Below are 23,390 nucleotides of genomic sequence, written 5' to 3'. Positions count from 1 at the left end.
GATAGACGATCTGCAATAGCGATAGACGATCTGTAATAGCGATAGACGATCTGTAATAGCGATAGACGACCTGTAATAGAGATAGACGATCTGCAATAGTGATAGACGATCTGTAATAGTGATAGACGATCTGTAATAGTGATAGACGATCTGTAAGAGAAATAGACGATCTGTAATAGTGATAGACTATCTGTAATAGTGATAGACGATCTGTAAGAGAGATAGACGATCTGTAATAGTGATAGACGATCTGTAATAGGACTCGAGGCACTTTCTTTTTATTCACCGTCGCTTAATACATGTTTAGACGCTAAATCGAGGTCTACATTTTTAATTCAATATCACTTTTATTTAACCAGGTAGGCTAGTAGAGAAAAAGTTCTCATTTGCAACTGCGACCTGGCCAAGATAAAGCATAGCATTTTGACACAAACAACAACACAGAGTTACACATATAATATACAAAACATACAGTCAATAATACAGTAGTACAAAAGAAAACAAAAATATTTGATATACAGTGAGTGCAAATGAGGTAAGATAAGGGAGTTAAGGTAATAAATAGGCCATGGTGGCGAAGTAATTACAATATAGCAATTAAACACTGGAGTGGTAGAAGACCTCTACTGAGCATCCAACCAAGCTTTACTGAGGAAAAAAGGGACATGTACAGTATGTGGCCATACCATTAAGATGTTATACCAATTCTACACGACACCTAAACTCATATTACTCAGTGGAGAAACCTACCATCAGGTGAAGTTTCCTGCAGAATTCTTGGTGAATTGCATTGATGAAAGTCAATGCTTCTGTAGATTGTTAGTAGTCAGCTATTTGGCTGGCAGCTGGCGTTTGTGTGAATACACTGTTATGGGGCGGCAGGCAGCCTAGTGGTTAGAGGTTTGGGCCAGTAACCAAAAGGTTGCTGGATTGAATCCCCGAGCTGACAAGATAAAAATCTGTCCTTCTTCCCCTGAACAAGGCAGTTAACCCACTGTTCCCCGGTAGGCCGTCATTGTAAATAAGAATTTGTTCTTAACTGACTTGCCTAGTTAAATAAAAGGTTAAAAAAGAAATATAACAAAGCATGTTCTCTTTCAGGCTTAATTATTTTATGACAATCATCATCACCAATAGCATCATAGAAGGGTTACTGTGTGCATACTCTGGATACTTGAGCACAGTGAAAACGTCATACATCCTTTTTAAAATTGCTCTGTATGTGACACCTAAAAATTCTCAAATCAGCTTCAAACTGGGCAACAGTACACTACATTCTAGACTGGAAATGGTAGGTTAACTGGGCAACAATGAATTTAATATATTTGATTCTAAAGTATACAGTCCATTCGGAAAGTATTCAGACCCCTTACCCTTTTCCATATTTTGTTACGTTACAGCGTAATTCTATATTCATTAAATTATTTAAATTGACGAGGAAAAAAACTATTAAAACAATCTAAACACAATACCCCAAAATGACAGAAATATGATTTTTTTTTGCAAATGTATTAAACATAAAAAACAGAAATACCTTATTTACATAAGTATTCAGACCCTTTGCTATAAGAACCGAAATTGAGCTCAGGTGCATCCTCTTTCCATTGATCATCCTTGAGATGTTTCTACAACTTGATGGGAGTCCACTCAATTGATTTAGACATGATTTGGAAAGGTACACAAGTGTCTTCATAAGGTCCCACAGTTGAAGTGCATGTCAGAGCAAAAACCAAGCTATGAGGTCGAAGGAATTGTCCATAGAGCTCCGAGACAGGATTGTGTCAAGGCACAGATCTGGGCAAGGTTACCAAAAACAATCTGCAGCATTGAAGGTCCAAGAACACAGTGGCCTCCATCATTCTTAAATGGAAGAAATTTGGAACCACCAAGACTCGTCATAGAGCTGGCCGCCCGGCAAAACTGAGAAATTAGGGGAGAAGAGACTTGGTCAGGGACGTGACCAAGAACTCTATGGTAACTCTGACAGAGCTCCAGAGTTCCTCTGTGGAGATGGGAGAACCTTCCAGAAAGACAACCATCTATGCAGCACTCCACCAATCAGGGCTTTATGGTAGAGTGGCCAGACAGAAGCCACTGGGAGACTCCTGCTGCAGAAGGCGCAGGACCTCAGACTGGGGCAAAGGTTCACCTTCCAACAGGACAACGACCCTAAGCAAACAGCCAGGACAACACAGGAGTGGCTTCGGGAAAAGTCTCTGAATGTCCTTGAGCCCAGTCAGAGCTCTGAAGAGAGCTGTCCGGCAGATTCATTAAATAGTATCCGCAAAACACCAGTCACAACGTTAACAATGAAAAAGCGACTATGGGATGCTGGCCTTCTAGGCAGAGTTCCTCTGTCCAGCGTCTGTTCTTTTGCCCATCTTAATATTTTATTTTTATTGGCCACTATGGCATTTTCTTTGCAACTCTGCCTAGAAGGCCAGCATCCTGAAGAAAATGCCATCTCTCAGACTGGTCAATAAAAAGAAAAGATTAAGATGGGTAAAAGAACACAGACGCTGGACAGAGGAACTCTGCCTAGAAGGCCAGCATCCCGTAGTCGCCTCTTCACGGTTGACATTGAGACTGGTGTTTTGCGGATACTATTTAATGAAGCTGCCAGTTAAGGACTTGTGAGGCATCTGTTTCTCAAACTAGACATTCTAATGTACTTGTCCTCCTGCTCAGTTGTGCACCGGGGCCGCCCACTCTTTCTATTCTGGTTAGAGCCAGTTTGCGCTGTTCTGTGAAGGGAATTTTAAACGGCGTTGTACGAGATCTTCAGTTTCTAGGCTATTTCTCACATGGAATAGTCTTCATTTCTCAGAACAAGAATAGACTGACGTGTTTCAGAAGAAAGTTCTTTGTTTCTGGCCATTTTGAGCCTGTAATCTAACTCACAAATACTGAAGCTCCAGATATTCAACTAGTCTAAAAGCCAGTTGTATTGCTTATTTAATAAGAACAGTTTGCAGCTGTGCTAACATAATTGCAAAAGGGTTTTCTAATGATCAATTAGCCTTTTAAAATGATAAACTTGGACTAGCTAACAATGTGCCATTGGAACACAGGAGTGATGTTTGGTGATAATGGGCCTCTGTATGCCTATGTAGATATTCCATTTTTTAAATTTAAATCAGCCGTTTCCAGCTACAATAGTCATTTACAACATTAACAATGTCTACATTGTATTTCTGATCAATTTCATGTTAAGTCAATGGACAAAAAAATAGATTTTCTTTGAAAAACAAAGACATTTCTAAGTGACCCCAAGCTTTTGACCGGCAGTGTAGATGTGCAGCGACGCTCTCCATCCAACCTGACAGAGCTTGAGAGGATCTACAGAGAAGAATGGGAGAAACTCCCCAAATACAAGTGTGCCAAGCTTGTAGCGTCATACCCAAGAAGACACTAGGCTGTAATCACTGCCAAAAGTGCTTCAACAAAAGTACTGAGTAAAGGGTCTGAATGCTTATGTAAATGTAATTTCAGTTTTTATTTTTAATACATTTGCAAAAACTTCTTTAAAAAAATGATTTTTGTTTTGTCATTATGGGGTATTGTGTGTAGATTGATGAAATTATTTTTTTTAAATGATTTAATAAATTGTATAATAAGGCTGTAATGTAACAAAATGTGGAGGGGTCTGAATAATTTCCAAATGCACTGTATATACAAAAGTCTCTGGACACACCTTCAAATGAGTGGATTTGGTTATTTCAGCCACACCCGTTGCTGACATTTGTATAAAAAAATAGCAATAGGGAGTAGAATGGCCAGTACTGAAGAGCTCAGAGACTTTCAACATGGCACCGTCATTGGATGCCACCTTTCCAACAAGTAAATTTGTCAAATCTCTGCCCTGCTAGAGCTGCCACGGTCAACTGGAAGTGGTTATTGTGAAGTGGAAACTTCTAGAAGCAACAAAGGCTCAGCTGCAAAGTGGATGTTCCCATAAGTTCACAGAACGAGACCGAGACGATTCTGTGCTTCCAACTTTGTGGCAACAGGTTGGGGACAGCCTAATCGGCCATGCCGATTAATCGGTCGAATCTCTAATCAGTGCCCGACCTCACTAACACTCGTGGCTGAATGGAAGCAAGTCCCTGCAGCAATGTTCCAACATCTAGTGGAAAGCCTTCCCAGAAGAGTGGAGGTTTTTATTGCAGCAAAGGGGGGACCAACTCCATTTTAATGCCCATTATTTTTGGAATAAGATGTTTGACAAGCAGGTGTGCACATACGTAAGGTTATTTAGTGTAGCTAGAGTTGAGGCAAACATCAAGGCCTACTTACCTGTTCTAGAATGAAGGCAGTTGTATCCAGCACCAGACTGAGATCCTGCTTGTCCAATGACAAAGCACTCTGCAGTTTCTGTTCTTCCTCCTCACTGAACGTGCGCTCTTCCTGAGGGACACAATTAACTTCATCATCCTTTGTAAACACATGTACTGGAAAAATTGATTCATATGGGCCGCGGTAGTATCATGACTAAAGCCTGATGTTTGACGGCACTAGAAACACCAGTGCCACTTGCACTATTTATAAAAAAAAAAAATGTGAGGCTTAGCATGCATGATACAGAGTTTGTGTAGCCTGGGTGCCAGTCGGTTTCTTCTTTCTCACCAACTAAGCCGTAAAGAATTGTCAGGCTGGACAATGACAGCAATGGAGTTAGCAAGAGAGACCAGGCAAGAGTATTTTGGAGCATATGTCTATGTTATGCTAATTATACGCCAGCTGACTTGCTCCCTCGAGACACCTACCTTCAGGTGAAGTTTCTGCAGAATTCGTGAAAGTAGTCTGGAGAATTTATTCAGTTCAATTGTGTTGATGGAAGTTACTGCTTCTTTTATGCTGTGGATTGAATAACAACGTCAGATTGTGTGGAGCACAATTAGCTAACTAACGTCAGCTAACAGACATAGATGAAACTGCTCTCATGAATGGATGAGGAGGACTAGCCTAAAAATTCCGACTTTACGCTCATACTGTATAGTTCCATCTCCCCTTAAGAAATTAACGAAAGTCTGATTCTTATGGCTGTAACATGACCTCTTTCTCATGTACATATTGCTATAGAGTGAGACCCTCGGGCAATTTCATAAAGATTGACAAGCAAGATGACTTTTTGACTTGTATTTACCTAGCTATCTTACTAGCTAGCAGGGCTAGCTTAACGTTTCAGTTAGAAAACATGTTCCCTTGAAGTAGAATAAACGGACACTAAATGCCTACCTTTGTGTTTCGGTGATTATGGCAGCCATCACGGTCTTCTGTATGTTGAACAAATAAATTATTCGTTTAAATCTGTCACTACAAAATGCAACAGCAGGAATCCTTATTTTCTCTTCCTGTTATGAAACGCGACCATCTACATTGTGCACTCAGCGCGTTCATTCACTAAACCCCTTTATTAAACACAAATACCAAATCAATTTAATAGAACATTGTAATCTATGCTTTTATAATTAACAATAAGGTATATATTACTGGTTTGCTTACGAACTGAGAATTCAATTTAATAAAAATGACTTTTCTGCATAAAAGCTGCGCAAGACTTGGCCTAAAGCAGTCACGTGCTATCATACGAACTGCTTGATGGCCGAACTGCACAGTGTCGTATATTTGTGCATTACTTTTGTTTTGTATCTCAGTAAATTGTGAATCAATTATCAATGGCATTGTAGTTTAGTCAAGTACTGGCCACGAATATATTTTATGATGGCGTATTGCGTCATATAGTAGCATGGCGCACCAACCACTTCCAAATGTAATCATGGGATCAAATAAAATTCTGTAACATGCGCCGAATACAACAGGTGATGTCGGTAGTCCTTAACCAACAATGCAGCTCAAGAAAGAGTTCAGTTTATTTAGTAAATATTTTCTTAAGTAAAAAAATAAAAAGATACACAATAAAATAACGAGGCTATATAAAAGGGGGTACTGATACCGAGGCAATGCGCTGCAGTACCGCTTGCTGTGCGATAGCAAAGAATAGTCTATGACTTGGTGACTGGAGTCTTTGACAATGTCCATAAGATGTTACCTACTTAGATCAAACTGTGGTCCAACTTGCTCTTCTTTCAGACAAACATACTTAACTGGCTATTATTATATTATTGAATACAATGAAACCTTTAACTGCCAACAAAAATTCCAAATAGGCAAAAAATGATTCAATAGTTTATTAAGTTGCAAAAAAACAAAAAACACATGCACTGATTAAATCAAGAGAAACATTTGACAAGATAATTTGTTTAAACCATTGTGTATACAGGTAAGACAAAGAAATACAATTTCAGCATATATCGTCATATCAGTGGAGGCTGGTGAGGGGAGGACAGCTCATAATTGCTGGAACAGAGTGAATGGAAAACCATTCCACATATTCTGCTACAGCCATTACCACAAGCCCGTCCTTTCTAATTAAGATGCCTCCAACCTCCTGTGCATCATATAAAGAATATTCTGTTTGTTTTACAAACCACTACTAAAGTATGAATTTACAATACTGTAGCAGCCACGACATAAGAGCACACCTCCAGTGAGGGTCGAGTCATGGAATAAATAAATACTTCATTTTCTCAAACAGAACAAAGTCACAATGACATTCATTTAAAACCAGGGAGAGAAAGAAAAAAAGTTAACGCCAAAGAAATTCACACAGTACCTTCATGCTCTTTGAGAAAAGTTGGTATTTGTTCAGATTTTGGTTAAACAATTGCATGGTAAACATTGGTCGACTTCTGCACGGTGGGTCTTGCCGGCTATTTGAAGGAGGGTAAGTTTGGCACTTTTATACTGATGTCTCCAATGTTGATGTTTCTGGGCATTTCGGGGAGGTTCATGTTCTTTACGGCTGACACTGCGCGAGCAGGGGCTCCTGCAATACCAGCCTAGATACAAAACATAAATATAACAGAGTTAAGAGTCCCTAGAAACACTTACACCACTCGACCCTCACAATGGACAGGGACACACAACAGCACAGGACGAAACATGCAGCACCACAGACAGACAAAATGCAAAGCATCAACTATTAAAAACAGACATAATGTGCAAATGTACATCCAAATGCCTAGCTTCATATGCACATGCTATATTTGGTTCATTTAGGATTTACATCACAACCAGGGCCAATTATGAATCAACTATGAGAACATAGTGCTACATTCATTGATCTTAAAATATTAAATTTACTATTAAAAAGACAAGAGGCAGCATTGCTTGAAAAGTGAACCAAACAAATTCTTAAGGACTGATAAGGATACAAATGCAAGGAGAGAATTGGGTAAAGCAGAAAAAATGGATTTTGATATGAGGAGGAAATGAAGTTATAGTTATGTATAGAAAGTTTACAGAATTTAGAAAACATAAATTGGGCATGTGACGTGACTGAAGTGAAATGTCTTATATAGGCTGTGTCTTGGGAAACTAACTAGAGCAATAGCAGATGGCCTAATGTAAATCACTCTACAAAGATTTACTGCTTACTCACATCTGTATGTGAGGGGGACCGAGTGGCGCAGCGGTCTAAGGCACTGCATCGCAGTGCTAGAGGCGTCACTACAGACCCGGGTTCGATCCAAGGCTGTATCACAACTGGCTGTGATTGGGAGTCCCATATGGCGGGGCAAAATTGGCCCAGCGCCGTCGGAGTTAAGGGAGGGTTTGGCCAGGGTAGGCCGTCATTGTAAATAAGAATTTGCTCTTAACTGACTTGCCTAGTTAATTAAAGGTTGAATAAATAAAAACAAATCTGTATGTGAACATATCTTACAGCTTAAATATTTCTCAGTGAAATATAACACCATTATTAGAATTCATAATAGTTTCGTAGACCTTTTTATGACCATTCCTGAAGTACAATAAACACGGTTTTACCAGTTAGAACATTTAGGAACTTTTTCAAGGATATACTGTAATATATTACAATTTTAACAACTCAGAAGGGAACTCTTCACACGGTAAGGTAAGGACTTAATAGTTGGTAACGTGGGTGACTATGTTCAATCTTGGCTAATGTTTGATTATTAAAAAAAGTACATAAAACGATGCAAGCGACAGCTATTCAAATGTTGAGTTATTTCCACAGCATTACCCAATGACATGTACCATGTGGGGAATTGTTGTAATACTGGGACACAGCAAGGTGTCTACTCTGTGGTATACTGAAGGAGAGGGAGGAGAAACACTAAAGCAGCGAATTTCAAAGCATTGTTCAATAGAAAATTATAAAAGTTTCTAATATAATTTGAGATAAAAAAAACAAAATTGGTTGAAATGTCAATAGCAAAATAAGTAATGGAAATTTGCTATGAATAACATTTCTTGATCCCTAGATTGAGGGATTACTTTAAAAAAAATTGCAGCTGTTCTTCCACAGAATCTTCAACAGTCAGAAAAATGTAAATTCAATCAGCTTCTAGGCTACACTTTCTAGTTGTGAAAATGAGTAGAACTAGGCATCTCTTTTCAACTACCATAGGACCGGTTACAAATATTAATCAGTAGCATTCACTAAATGCTTAAACCAGTTGTTTAGCCATTTCTAAAATTATTTTCCAATGGTTTTGTTCTGAGCAGAACCCATTGTTCCGTTCCAATGTTCCTGACCAACAAAATAAAGAATTATACCTACGGAGGAGCGGCTTCTATGTAGGAATTTTGAAAGTCTTTGAACTTCAGAGTTGACTTAACGTTGGACCAGAGATGCAAGATCACTAACAAGCTTCTGAGTGCAGAGCGGCACCAAAATTAAAAACACATCTTACCTCTTTGTGGTTAATAAATCAAATGTGAAATGTGATAACTATAGTATCCCAAACTAGCAATGAAAAAGTAAATCCATTCTTCTAATAAGAAATGTCTCTCCCCATCTTCTGAATCACACTTGTAACATCAGTAGGCTTCGGAGGGGGAGGTAGCCTACACACACACTGACAAAGATGTTCAGCTGGCAGGCAGACGCTGGAAGAAGTTTCAGATTGACAGAGGGAGGACTTTGCATAGGCGCTTTTTTTTTTTTTTTTTTTTTTTTTTTTTTGTGGGAGATTTTTTTGTTGTTGTTGCCCGGAACTTAAATTATAGTATTAACCGGTTCCAATGCTTTAGAAATAACAGTTTGGTTGCAGAACATTATAGATCACATTCATTCCACGTTCCGGGTTCTGTTCCCTGAACCGGTTCTAACCCTTGACGTACACAGAATTCTAATTTCATCCTCTGTAATTAAAAACACGAGGTCAGTTTAAGTGTCCTTCATAAATTTTGCTGCCCTCAAGTTATGACAATACAGAGTAGCTACTGTCCTCAATGAGAACAACCCTGGGTTTTTACTGACCTTGGCAGCCAGTCAACTAAATTATACTGAATAGCCTATATGTAACAACTCAAGGGAGATAAATTAGACTTGCTCCTTGCCAGTTGCCGAAAGGCCTAGGTTTCTGGTCTAGTACTCAGTCACGCCGAGTGTTCCATAGGTTTCCCCAAACAGGCATTACTACGGTGTCAGCACTGAGCTGTGACTGCCTGGAAAACCAAATGACTGGCTTGGGATATGGTCTGTTGATTAATAAACACTGATGTCACAACCCAGGGGGGGAAAACACATTTCAAGTATGTAAACAGTAGTTCACACGTCATAAAAGCAGTCTGATGAGAGTTATAGGGCAGCAAAGCAGAGTGTGGTGACAAGGACCAGTAGAGATAACATGCGGTGTTGTACTTGGCTAGCTATGAGCCTAGCGAGATGTGGTTTGAAATTTTCAGCACCTGCGAAATTGAGACGAGACCTCGGTTACAAAACACAAACACCGAGCCAGACCCGACAGGTGAACAATATAATTGCACCTCTTAGAGCCTCACCACAGGAGGTCGGTGGCACCGTAATTGGGGAGGACGGGCTCGTGGTAATGGCTGGAACGGAAGGAGTGTAATGGTATCAAATAGATTTAAAACACATGGTTTCCATGTGTTTGATGCCATTCCATTTGCTCTGTTACAGACATTATTAGGAGCCGTCCTCCCCTCAGCAGGCTCCACTGCTCTTCTTACTTACTATACTTTTGGTAAAAGTACCGTCGGCTACGCGTATTACTCAAATGTAAACTTGCATACTTGCCACGTCTCTCGCGCTACATCTGGAGGTGACAGTTGCCCCCCCTTGAAGCAGGGCAGTGTAAACAGAATGGTCTCATTGAGCCAACACTCCCACAGTATAAATGGTAATAGCGGAGCAATTTTTTTGAAACCGCTGAAATGTATTATTCAGATTTTTTTTTTTTGCAGTAGCTGCTGGCTGCACTGAGCCACGTAAAGCTATGGAAGCCCATCACCAACAACAACAACATGTAGATCATACGAATAGGAGATGTTTTCACTTGTAACACTATGCTTTATTTAACACACATGTTTTATTTGGGCTATGATAGGACCTGTTTATTTTTTGATTCAGGTAAAATTAAAATAAATTAACTCTGGCAGGTATAGCTGACAAACAGTTTGGTATGGCTAAGCCTAGTCTGCCCAATATTAAGTCCCTGTTGTCCTAAAAACTATTTACTGTCACCTTACATGGAGGTTTCAAATGATAATTGAAACATGTTAACCAATTTCCTTAATAGTAGCTAAGCAATATGGGGTTTCATTATTCTTTTTAAGTAACAGTGATAAATTGTTGGGTCTGCTGTAAAAGATAGTTTGTGACGTCGTTTTGATGTTATTAAGTGGTCGGCCCATGGAGAACTAGGTATAGTGTAAATTTGGGAGGTTACAGTACTTGGTTGGAAATTTAGCAGTACCTGTGTCTACCTGTCCTGTCTGGGAGACTGAAAGATAAACGTCTGTAAAGAGAGAAGAATGGAAAGAACTAGAAAGCGTCAGGGAAAAAGAGGAATGAGTAATGTTGTTAAAGCAGAGCAAAGTAATTACAGTTTATATAAACACTGAACAACAATATAAACAACATGCAAAGTGTTGGTTCCATGTTTCATGAGCAGAAATAAAATATCCCGGACATTTTTCATAAGCACAAAAAGCTTATTGAGCTCAGATTTTGTGCACAAATTTGTTTATACCCCTGTTAGTGAGTATTTCTCCTTTGCCAAGCTAATCCATCCACCTGACAGGTGTGGCATATCAAGAAGCTGATTGAACAGCATGATCATTACCCAGGTGCACCTTGTGCTGGAGACAATAAAAGGCCACTCTAAAATGTGCAGTTTTGTCACACAATGCCACAGACGTCTTGAGGGAGGTGTGATATTCGCATGCTGACTGCAGGAATGTCCACCAGAGCTGTTGCCACAGAATAGAATGTTTATTTCTCTACTATAAACCGGCTACAACGTCATTTTAGAGAATTTGGCAGTATGTCCAAACGGCCTCACTACCGCAGACCATGTGTAGTAACCACTCCAGCCCAGGACCTCCACATCCAGCTTCTTCACCTGCAGGATCATCTGAAACCAGCCACCCAGACAGCTGATGAAGCTGATGAGTATTTCTGTCTGTAATAAAACCCTTGTGTGGGGAAAAACTCATTCGGATTGGCTGGGCCTTGCACCCAAGTGGGTGGGCCTATACCCCCCCAGGCCCACCCATGGCTGCTCCCCTGCCCAGTCATGTGAAATCCATAGATTATGGCCTAATGAATTTATTTCAATTGACTGATTTCCTCATATGAACTGTAACTCCATAAAATCTTTGAAATTGTTGCGTTTATATTTTTGTTCAGTATAAGTAGAAAGTGATAAGACCTATCGTAGACCACATTCAGACACTGACCTGAGAAGCCTCAACATCTCCAAAGTCAAAGATACAGTTTGAGTTTTACATTGAGCTGGTTGAGCATGTGAAAGTGAACTAAATCCAATTTGTATTATTTTTTTTTGTACATACTGCTTGGATTTGGTTTAATTTACATCATTCTTATGACTCAGAATTAGCATTGGTGTTGAAGTTTGAATGATTATGAGGAACACTGCGGTCTAGGGTAGGTCCAAGAAGGAGAAGACTGAGCACATCTGTTTGTTGAACAGTCAAAGACTCGGCTTACAATTCAAATGTCAATAATGATTCCATTTGATCAACCACAAAATACAGCCTAAAGTTGTTACCAAAGCATTGTTTAAATTGTTAAACACATCCACATTGCTACAGTGAGGTAAAAAATCTGTAGATGTTGGAAACAAAAAGAACTTAACAGCAAGTTACCTTATATTGTGTAGTAGCACTACATTGCAATACAGCCAAGCAAACGTAACCTAACAAAATATCGCCTTCAAAGAACTTACTGATATACATTTGTGGCTTTTAAATATTTCGCTTCATATTCATTTATTTAACTAGAGAACTTTGTGTGTGTGTGTCAATTTAAAATACATCTTGTCTAAGTCATAATGGCATTGTTCTGCCATTGGCAAATGGCAATGATTCCATGAAACAATCTGTTTTCAAGAATGGTGAAATGTAAAGACTATATTCAAAGAGATCTGCAAATTAATTAGGAAAAAAAGTGACAACAGCTGCATGAGAACAAAGCAATATCTAGGCTTTAACATCATGGACAACTCACCTACAAGATATCAGCTCACAGATGTTAACAAGCTCAGCTCAGGACAACTTTAACATCAGAATGACCACAACTAACCATTCAAGTCATCCAAACACTACCATCCCCTCCACATTTAAGCAAAATACACCAACAGGACATTTCCAGTCTGTAGAGTGGGATGAGCAATGTGTCTCATGAGGGTGTGTGATTACTGAGGATCAAGATTACGCAGATGCATTGGAAAATGTGTACATTTACATTCGGTAGAAGAGACAGTGTTTTATGATGATGATGATTATATCTTTGGGGGTTGGTTGGAAGAGAATTAGCATTCTATGTGGTGCAGCAGTGGAGCTCCAGAGAGCACAAATACTTATCAAGAGCATCACAAGAAGGACATGCAGGGTCCAGCATACACACATGCCTGCATGTACCCGGAGTATAGGAAGTCCTAGAGAAGTACTCTTACCTCCGATTTCTCCATTTTGTTTTGGGCGTCCACCTGTATGATGATCTCATTCATGTTGGTCTCCAGCACCATCCCCCCCATCACCATCTCTGCCAGTATATTGTGGACCTACAGGTTCAATAGAAGGTGATCTATTAACAGGTTATGCTCTGACTGAGAAAACATTAAATTGCTGTGACCCAAATGTTTTTTTTTGGGGGGCTTTTTCTTTGTGCCTTTGAAACCTACAGGATCTATTTCAAAGAGGAATTATTTTCTTAGACAATTAAAATGGATATTTATCATTGTTTGATATTGAAGAGGCTAAACAAATGTGAACAGGAGACGTAGCACCCTTGAAAACGGATGACCTGATGAGAGATATACACATGCAACCTCATCTCATGTAAAAACATTCGATATGCAAACATAAATCACACCAAGTCCCATTTATAATTTGTTTGTTTTATGTAGATTGCTTCGTTTCCTCAAGGCAGATAGGTTGCTTTGGTCATTAACAATGTTCCTGCATACACCAATGGCGTAGCCATCAGTCTGGGTTTTCCCAGACTAGGTTATAGATTACTGCTGTCACAATTATCTTGCTTTCTCTTTGCTCATATTACCCTGTGTACACATGAATATCAATGGAATCTTTCTGCGTGAAATGAGGCAACCTGTGCAGAAAGTAACGCAATATCCTGCTTCGCTGCAACAGACGTGGCTAGAAATGACGAGCCAGCAGGACCGAGCGTTATCACAGGGGAGATAAATTCACCTAGACAGTCTTATAGCAAATTAATTACACAATGGCACAGTCAGTGTCTATGGGGAGTCATACATTCACTGTGAACATTTAACGGTCTCTGATATAGGACATATTACAATGAACAGCGCATTGCTAGAATATGGTTGATACAATAGGTTGTACCTTGTCCACGTGGAAAATTAAGTCAAGTTCACAGACATTCTCGAAGCATTTGTCCAATGTTTCCACAAACACCTGTGGAGAGACAATCACATTCAATGAACAGTAATAATCTACCGAGTTAGGTTGGCCATTGTTTTACTCCATCAATGACACGTCCACCAACAACAAGCCAGTCTAAGATGGTGGTACCAAATGTTCATAGTTCGACAACAAAAAACACCCCCCCCCAAGACTTGAGAAACATTACCTGGATAAGGTCTAAGATGCCAAGCTCGCTCTCAGAGGAATCGACGCAGAATACAAAGTAGAGCGTGGCATAGTGTCTGTAGATGAGCCTGTTCTCAGATCCACCAATCAACCTGACACAAAAACAAAAACGAGGGGACAGTCGAAAAGTTCTCTGAACGGTGTTCATTAGTGCACCAATACATACATGGGATAGTTGTCAGCACAATGATCATTAATGAAACACCAGTCAGTGTGAAGTTTAGTACGCAGTACTAGGGTTGCAAAGGGTTGGAAACTTTCCGGTAAGTTTCCAACATTTTCACAGAAACTTTCCATGGGAAGTTAAGCCCTGGAATTTGGGGAATTTTTCTTAAATTCATCAAAAAAAGTTAAGTGCATCTTTTTTTGTGGGATACACAAAGCAATTCTAGGTCTTGTGGCATATTTTGGTTAAACTATCCCCAATTCAATGGAATTGCAACCCTCTACATGCACACACAGTGCATTCTTACATCACAAGCTGATACTCAAGATCTTGCACACTAATGAGTTGCATTTGAGCCCACACTATTTACCCTCAAGGATATTGAGCCCACATTATTTACCCACTAGGCTATTGAGCCCACAGGTAGCCTAGTGGTTAGAGCGTTGGGCCAGTAACCAAAAGGTTGCTAGTTCGGATCCCCGAGCTGACAAGATAAGTCTGTCCTTCTGCCCCTGAACAAGGCAGTTAACCCACTGTTCCTAGACCAGTTAACCCACTGTTCCTAAGCTGTCATTGTAAATAAGAACTTGTTCTTAACTGACCTGCCTAGATAAATAAATGTTGTAAAAAATTGAAATAAAATGTTTGAGTCTCCTGGAGCGGAAGGAGTCTCTCCACGAAATGGCCATATCACAGTCTGCCAATATGGACAGCCCCATCAAGAGGATTCTCCAAGATGATGTATTTTGGGAGAGTGGTAAAGCAGCCTGAAACCGATAGCAGTAGCCATTGCACAGATTGAGGGAGACAACGCCATCCTGTCTGATGTTCCGACTCTGCTTGAAGATGAAAGAGAAGAAGTCTGTACTGCCCTGCCCACTTCACTGTTGCTCCAAGCAGTGGAAACTGCAGTTCTGAAATGCATCAAAAAACATGAAGACTTCTGCCTGAAGCCTATACACAATGCAGCGTACATGTTGGAGCCCAAGTATGCTGGCAAGAGCATCATGTCTGGTGCAGAGATCAACAAGGCCTATGGTGTCATCACTACTGGGTCTCGCCACCTTGGCCTGGATGAGGTTCTTGGCAGGCTGGCGAAGTACACTTCCAAGCAACGGCTTTGGGATGGAGATGCAATATGGCAGTCGTGCCAACATATCTCATCAGCCAACTGGTGGAAGAGACTTTGTGGATATGAGACTCTTTCCCCTGTTGCCTTCATCATCCTCCAAATCCCATCAACATCAGCTGCCTCAGAGCGCAACTGATCCTTGTTTGGGAACACACACACCAAAGCACGCAACAGGCTGACCAATACACAGGTTGAAAAGCTGGTGACCATCCAAGCATATTTGAGGCTTTTTGAGCCTGATAAGCCAACCTCAACAAGGTTGGAAAGTGACAGTGAAGATGAGGCCTCAGAGACTGATGTTCAAGAGGTGGACATTGAGGAGGTCCAGGGAGAAGACATGGAAGCCTGAGAGGAAGTCAACCAAAGCTTTAGTTTCTAGACTATCATTTTACAGATGTATAGTTGAAATGTTTTTGGGAGATGCGATGGATCATTCAATATTCCCTTTTTATTGTTCAGTGGAATCATCACATGGGAAGAGTCAACTCATTTAATTAAAGTTCAATTCGTAACTAAATAGTTTTGTTTCTATTGGAAGGATTTACTCATTTGCAATTATGTCTACTTATGATAAAGGTAAAATGTTTATGTTTCTGTCTCCATATGATATGGTAAATATATCCAATGCAAAAAACATCTACATTTAATGGTATTAATATTAATTTACATATATTTCCGTTAATTCCCATGGAAGGTTTCCACTTGTGAATATTACCCAAAATGTGCAACCCTACTCAATACACACATTCAATGACATGAAACAGCCAAACATGTTGGTTTTATGAACAAGCCAACAAAAAAACTATCCTTTGATATTTATTTCATTAGTACATTATTGATATAGTCCCCCAAAAATGTGCATGTCAGCAATCAAGTTTAAGATATGTAACTTTCAAAATACAGAAATATGGCCCGTAATGATGATATATTTTGCGTATTACATATCTGAAACTTGATTGCTGACAGGCAAAACATTTTGGGACTATATCAATAACGGACTAATGAAACATAACAATGAATAGTTTTTGGGTGGCATTTTCCTTTAACCTGCACTAGCCACTTGGCCCTGTCAATCTGTTGGACAAAAACAATCTGGCCCGTTTGATGCATTTAGCAGCATATGATGCAACATTCATTATTATATCAGCAATGGACTAATGAAACAAATATCAAAAGGATAGTTTTGGGGTAGAGTTTTCCTTTAAGTCCAGGCCAAGGACAGAAGCCTTGACCAATCGTTGTAAGGCCTGATAAAAGTATGTTGACCTGAGTCTGTGTCGAAGGTCAAGCTGCTTGAGCGACATCGTATTTGTTGATGAGACTAAACTGTAGCAACAATCATATACCAGGGATCCCAGGGTTGTATTCACTAGGAACCAAACATAAGTAAATGGGCAGATCTCTAGGGAGACTAACCTGAATTTGCCTAATAAGTTTGTTGCAAAACATTTTACTACTGGTGTGCACTAATGAATACACCCCAGTTCTATTAGTCTCTGTTGAATGAGAGGAGGTTCCACAATGCAATAGCCTAACACCTGGGACTGCTTCATGAATGACAAAGGACTATTCAACTATTCATAATGATCCAATTGATCTCTCCCCTGCTGGTCACCATCTGATAGGTTCCCTCTTTCTCCCTTAGCTCTCCCATGCAGTGAAATTTGTCATGAGCTGTTGCCTCGTGGAAAGCGGATTCTACTCGTGGAACATTGATGTAGAGTAGCCCACATCATCAGCTCAAATGTTTGAATTTGTCTACATGGAATTGAAAGGATATGCATTTCATTGTGACATGATCAGGAAGTGTTAAGAAAACGCTTCAGCTTAACACTTATGGATTTCAGTACTCCAGTGCAGTTTGACGTCTTAAAAGAATTCTCTTACATTCCACCTTCTAGAAAATTGCAGACGTTCTCATCTCTTTTGGACACCAGATGAAATGTTTCTCTGATGATTTGTTGTTCCGTGTCTTCGTTCTGTGGAACATAAATTACAAATACAGTCAGTGTGCATGGGAAAACCAAAATGTAAAGCTTTTGGTACAGGTCTTCACAACATTTATGCTTAAAACTATCCAAATGGCCTTTTTCCACACTCATAACCTAAAAGAAGTGGCAGGACATTCACTGCATACTCTCTCCAGTGTCCACATATTCTTGCAAATGTTCTCTCTGAAATATGTGTAAGTCAGGTCATTGCAGTGAAAGGAAATGCCTTCAAGTGATCATGTGAAATGAGTCAAGTGATATGAAGCATGAGACTAGGGGGAGAGGCCATAGCAGAGAGCTCTCCATGCCAATGCAAGCACAGAGACTCTGGTCTAGCATAATCTCATAAACCTACTCTTTGCTCTACTAAACATCTAGACACACTCTCCTCGCTCTAGAAAAAGAAAAGGGCCATAATGCACAGTAGCATATACAGTACGCTGTCAATATTATTTTTGTTTTTTGAGCAACTCTCCCGTTGTTGAAATGTGAGAAAAAAATACTTTCCAAAATTACATTTTAAAAAATGTAGGTAATTTCCATGTGAAAGGACCCATGTTTGTGCTTTTCTAATAACTACATTTCTGTGTTCTATTCATGTGCTTTTCTAATAACTACATTTCTGTGTTCTATTCATGTGCTTTTCTAATAACTACATTTATGTGTTCTATTCATGTGCTTTTCTAATAACTACATTTCTGTGTTCTATTCATGTGCTTTTCTAATAACTACATTTCTGTGTTCTATTCATGTGCTTTTCTAATAACTGTTTTCTGTGTTCATGCAAGTGACTGACTGAAATAATCCTCATCATCAGTAGCTGCAATTTGCTGCCCTATGTACATAGACATGGAACACTGGTCACTTTAATCATGTTTACATACTGTTTTACACATTTCATATGAGCAGTGCATTCGGAAAGTATTCAGACCCCTTGACTATTTCCACATGGTTTACATTACAGCCTTATTCTAAAATGTATTAAATAAATGCTCCTCATCAATCTACACACAATGACATGACAAAGCAAACAGGTTATTAGAAATTTTTGCAAATGCATTAAAAATGTAAAACATAAATACCTCATTTACATACAGTACCAGTCATTAGAAGTCATCAAACTTTAAATAACACATGTAATCATGTAGTAACCAAACAAAAATAAAGAGTTGACAAATCAAAATATAATTTAGATTGTTCAAAGTAGCCACCCTTTGCCTTGATGACAGCTTTGCACACTCTTGGCATTCTCTCAACCAGCTTCATGAGGAATGCTATTCCAACAGTCTTGAAGGAGTTCCCACATATGCCGAGCACTTTTTGGCTGCTTTTCCTTCACTTTGCAGTCCAACTCATCCCAAACCACCTCAATTAGGTTGAGGTTGGGTTATTGTGGAGGCCAGGTCATCTGATGCAGCACCATCAATCTCCTTCTGGGTCAAATAGCCCTTACACAGCCTGGAGGTGTGTTTTGGGTCATTGTCATGTTAAAAAACAAATGATAGGTCCACTAAGCGCAAACCAGATGGGATGGCGTATCACTGCTGAATGGTGTGGTAGCCAGACTGGTTAACTGTGCCTTGAATTCTAAATAAATCACTGACAGTGTCACAAGCAAAGCACCCCCACACCTCTCCTCCATAGTGGGAACCACACATGCGAAGACCATCGGTTCACCTTCTCTGCGTCTCACAAAGACACGGTTGGAACCAAAAATCTCAAATTTGGACTCATCAGACCAAAGGACAGATTTCCACCGGTCTAATATCAATTGCTCGTGTTTCTTGGCCCAAGCAAGTCTCTTCTTCTAATTGGTGTCTTTAGTAGTGGTTTCTTTGCAGCCATTCGACCATGAAGAACTGATTCACGCAATTGATGCTGAGATGTGTCTTACTTGAACTCTGTGAAGCAATTATTTATTGGTCTGCAATCGGAGGCTGGTAACTAATGGATTTATCCTCTGCAGCAGAGGTAACACACACACCGGTCTATATAAGATCCAACAGTTGACAGTTGTGCCAAGCTTATAGTGTCATACCCAAGAAGACCCGAGTCTAATTGCTGCCAAACAGTCCTTGACTGTGCTGTACTTTAATATCCAAACAAAAATACAAGTTTATGATTGCTTCACATGTGTAAATTCAATTGATTGGACATGATTTGCAAATGCATACACTTGTCTATAGAAGGTCCAACAGTTGACAGTGCATGTCAGAGCAAAAACCAAGCCAAGAGGTCAAAGGAATTGTTCGTAGAGCTCTTAGACAGGATTGTGTCTCGAGAAACAGATCTGGGGAAAGGTACCAAAACATTTCTCTAGCATTGAAGGTCCCCGGGAACACAGTGGTCTCCATCATTCTTAAAATGGAAGAAGTTTGGAACCACCAAGACTCGTTATAGAGCTGGCCGTCTGACCAAACTGAACAATCGGGGGAGAAGGGCCTTGGTCAGGGAGGTGACCAAGAACCTGATGGTCACTCTGACAGAGTTCCAGAGTTTCTCTGTGGAGATAGGAGAACCTTCCAGAAGGATAACCATCTCTGCAGCACTCCACCAATCTGGCCTTTATGGTAAAGTGGCCAGACAGAAGCCACTCCTCAGTAAAAAGGCACAACAACTCGCTTGGAGTTTGCCAAAATGCAACTTAAGACTCTCAGACCATGAGAAACAAGTTTCTCTGGTCTGATGAAACCAAGATTGAACAATTTTGCCTGAATGCCAAGCATCACATCTGGAGGAAACCTGGTACCACCCCTACGGTGAAGTATGGTGGTGGCAGCATCATGCTGTGGGGATGTTTTTCAGCGGCAGGGACTGGGAGACTAGTCAGGATCAAGGGAAAGATGAACAGAGCAAAGTACAGAGACGTCCTTGATGAAAACCTTCTCCAGAGTGCTTAGGACCTCAGACTGGGGCTTTGTCATTATGGGGTAATGTGTGTAGATTTGAGGGGGGGGTGGAACAATTTCATCCATTTTAGAATAAGGCTGTAAAGTAGCAAAATGTGAAATGTCAAGGGGTCTGAATATTTTCCGAATGTGCTGTATTCAGAGTTTTGGGAGAACGTGGAAAACAAACTGAGGGAGATTTTACAGAAATTATGTTACCAAACTTTCCACCCACGCAGTTATTCCAGTGAATGTGTAAAATTGTTAAAAGTAGTCATTGTGTATAGAGATATTTAGTTTGTAAACTTTGAAATCAATGGTTTTTGTTTGTCAAACATTTTAAGTGAAAAATCTGAGTCTCACTGCAATTATGTTACTGTGAAATTGCCCCTTAGCTACCCTTGGGAATTAGTTTATCTATAACAACATTTAAAGATTATAGCCTTTTGTAAAGTCCTGTGTTGTTAAGGTGGTAGAGCATGGTGCCTGCCACCCCAGGGTTGCCTTCTTTAATCTACAGTGGTGGAGAATTTTTATTTGTCATACTTGAGTAAAAGTAAAGATAAGTACTGTAAATAGAAAATGACTCAAGTCAAAGTCACCCAGTAAAAAACTACTTGAGTAAAAGTATAAAAGTATTTGGTTTTAAATGCACTTAAGTATCAAAAGTATAAATCATTTCAAATTCCTTATATTAGGAAAACCATAGACATTTTCTAGTTCTCATTTATTTATTCATTTATTTACAGATAGCCAGGGGCATGCTCCAACTCTCAGACATCATTCACATATGAAGCATGTGCTTAGTGAGTCTGCCAGATCAGACGCAGTCGGGATGACCAGGGATGTTCTCTTGATAAGTGTGAATTGGACCATGTTCTGTCCTGCTAAACATTCCAAATGTAATGAGTCCTTTTGGGTGTCAGGGACAATATATGGAGTAAACAGTGCATCATTTTCTTTAGGAATGTAGTGAAGTAAAAGTTGTCAAAATGTTAATAGTAAAGATGCCCCAAAAAATGACTTAAGTAGTACTTTAAAAGTAATTTTACGTCACTGTTAATTTACCAGACTCTACATGGTTAGCTAGTCTGTCCCCTTGTCTACTAGCCTGTGACGAGTAACACATGTTCAGTTTTTAGAAGAAAAACAGCAACAATTTTGATGAGGAATTAATTGATTGATAGGCAGGAGCACAAGTCAATAACGTGAACATCGGCGTGTCATGTGACGTAAAGCATTTTGGACGGACAGAACGAACACTCAACATGTTTTACTCAGTGACCAGTGCACGAGACTGTGAGGAGACATGAACATCCCCAATCCAGTAGCTAGCCTGTGTGTGTAAAACGATAGCTATTCCGACACATGCTTAATTATTAAAATAACAATGTTGCTCTGTCTGATATAGCATATCCCAAGATCAATGACATAGCTACCCACGTAAACAAACCAGTAAAGTCTCACATTACACCACATAAACCAGTATAACGTTAGCTACTTAACCTTGTTTGTTTGCAATAATAATTGTGCAATTAATTAGCCAAAAATAGAGCTAGCTAGATAAACTAACATTGTTATATGCATGCAAGCTAGCTACAGCAGATTCGAAACAATTCATTGCATACTCACGTAATGCTCGTAGAATTTAGAAAGCCGAGGTTTCCCATGGTTGTTGAATATTAGTATGGCTTTAATCATGATGCTCAGTTTTATGAGGGGAAGAAACAATTTGATCAGTCTATAAATGACTGTTGTCAACACTCCAGTACCGACCCAGTCTACCTGGGAACCGACTCTAATCCGTCTCAATCTAGCTCAAATTACGGTTAGCAGGCTAACAACATGCCATTTCTCCATCCAGATTTTGCGGAAATAACCACACTCCACGTCAAACCATTCATATTCTTGCAACTACAGCAGCCGCGGTGGGTCAAACTATGATGGCAAACGTTTCATTGGACCAGTAAAAAATGAACATCTAACACCTACAATGCTTTCAGAAAGCATTCACACTCTTGTTTTTTTCCCACATTTTGTTGTGTTATAGCCTGAATTTAAAATGGATTACGTTTATATTTTTTGTCACTGACCTACACACAATAACCAATGACGTCAAATTAGAATTAGAAAGTTTTACAAGTTAATTCAAAATGAAAAGCTTAAATTTCTTGAGTCAATAAGTATTCAACCCCTTTGCTATGGCAAGACAAAATATGTTCTGAAGCTAAAAAAGCTAAACAAGTCACATAATAAATTGCATGTACTCACTCTTGTGCAATAATATTTTTGAAAATTATTTTTTTAAATACTATCTCATCTCTGTACCCCACACATACAATTATCTGAAAGGTCCCTCAGTCGAGCAGTGAATTTCAAACACAGATTCAACCACAAAGACATGGCAGGTTTAGTAAAACTGTGCAAAGAAGGGCCCCTATTGTTGGATGGATAAAAAGAAAGAAGCAGACTTTGAATATCCATTTGAGCATGGTGAAGTTATTAATTACACTTTGGATGGTGTATCAATACACCCAGTCACTACAAAGATACAGGTTTCCTTTCTAACTCAGTTGCCAGAGAGTAAGGAAACCGCTCAGGGATTTCACAATGACGCCAATGGTGACTTCAGAACAATTACAGAGTTTAATGGCTGTGATATGAGAAAACTGAGGAAGGATCAACAACATTGTTAGTGGTTAGAGCGTTGGACTAGTAACCGGAAGGTTGCAAGTTCAAACCCCTGAGCTGACAAGGTACAAATCTATTGTTCTGCCCCTGAATTTAACCCACTGTTCCTAGGCCGTCATTGAAAATAAAAATGTGTTCTTAACTGACTTGCCTGGTTAAATAAAGGTAAAATAAAAATCAGGTATGAAGGTAAGACCCAGATGCAGACCATGACGAATAAACAATTGTTTAATATTCCAATAGGGGCAGGCAATAGACAGGTCAAGGCAGGCAGGTGTCAGTAAACCAGAGGGCAATGGTACCGGGCCGCAGGC

General features: G+C 39.6%; 2 protein-coding genes across 3 annotated transcripts in view; both read right to left on the bottom strand.

Annotated features, from left to right (window-relative positions):
- The window catches only part of commd10 (COMM domain containing 10), a 42,601-nt gene extending 37,021 nt beyond the window's left edge, over window positions 1–5,580 (bottom strand). Inside the window, exons 1-3 of the mRNA XM_024415787.1 lie at window positions 5,239–5,580; window positions 4,767–4,857; window positions 4,297–4,407 (exon numbers count right to left, since the gene is read on the bottom strand). Of these exons, the coding sequence (XP_024271555.1) occupies window positions 4,297–4,407; window positions 4,767–4,857; window positions 5,239–5,267 (231 nt within the window). The 5' untranslated portion in view covers window positions 5,268–5,580. The remainder of the gene's footprint in view (window positions 1–4,296; window positions 4,408–4,766; window positions 4,858–5,238) is intronic.
- A 596-nt stretch (window positions 5,581–6,176) lies between these two features.
- On the bottom strand, window positions 6,177–22,301 carry LOC112246824 (AP-3 complex subunit sigma-1-like). Of its 2 annotated transcripts, XM_024415392.2 has the most exons (7): window positions 22,018–22,301; window positions 17,394–17,485; window positions 14,189–14,300; window positions 13,942–14,013; window positions 13,032–13,139; window positions 10,809–10,850; window positions 6,847–6,902 (listed from the first exon to the last, which is right to left on the bottom strand). In XM_024415392.2, the coding sequence occupies exons 1-6, from the start codon at window positions 22,084–22,086 to the stop codon at window positions 10,815–10,817; spliced, it is 489 nt and encodes a 162-aa protein (XP_024271160.1). In that variant the 5' UTR covers window positions 22,087–22,301; the 3' UTR covers window positions 6,847–6,902; window positions 10,809–10,814. The 2 variants fall into 2 exon arrangements, with proteins under 2 accessions (XP_024271152.1, XP_024271160.1); XM_024415384.2 differs by lacking the exon at window positions 10,809–10,850 and having other exon boundaries at window positions 6,177–6,902; window positions 22,018–22,295.
- Window positions 22,302–23,390: the final 1,089 nt, after the last annotated feature.

Source organism: Oncorhynchus tshawytscha, linkage group LG04 (assembly GCF_018296145.1).
Source record: "Oncorhynchus tshawytscha isolate Ot180627B linkage group LG04, Otsh_v2.0, whole genome shotgun sequence".
NCBI lineage: Eukaryota > Metazoa > Chordata > Actinopteri > Salmoniformes > Salmonidae > Oncorhynchus > Oncorhynchus tshawytscha.
Note: the sequence above shows the minus strand (reverse complement) of the source record. Positions and strands in the feature narration are given on the sequence as shown.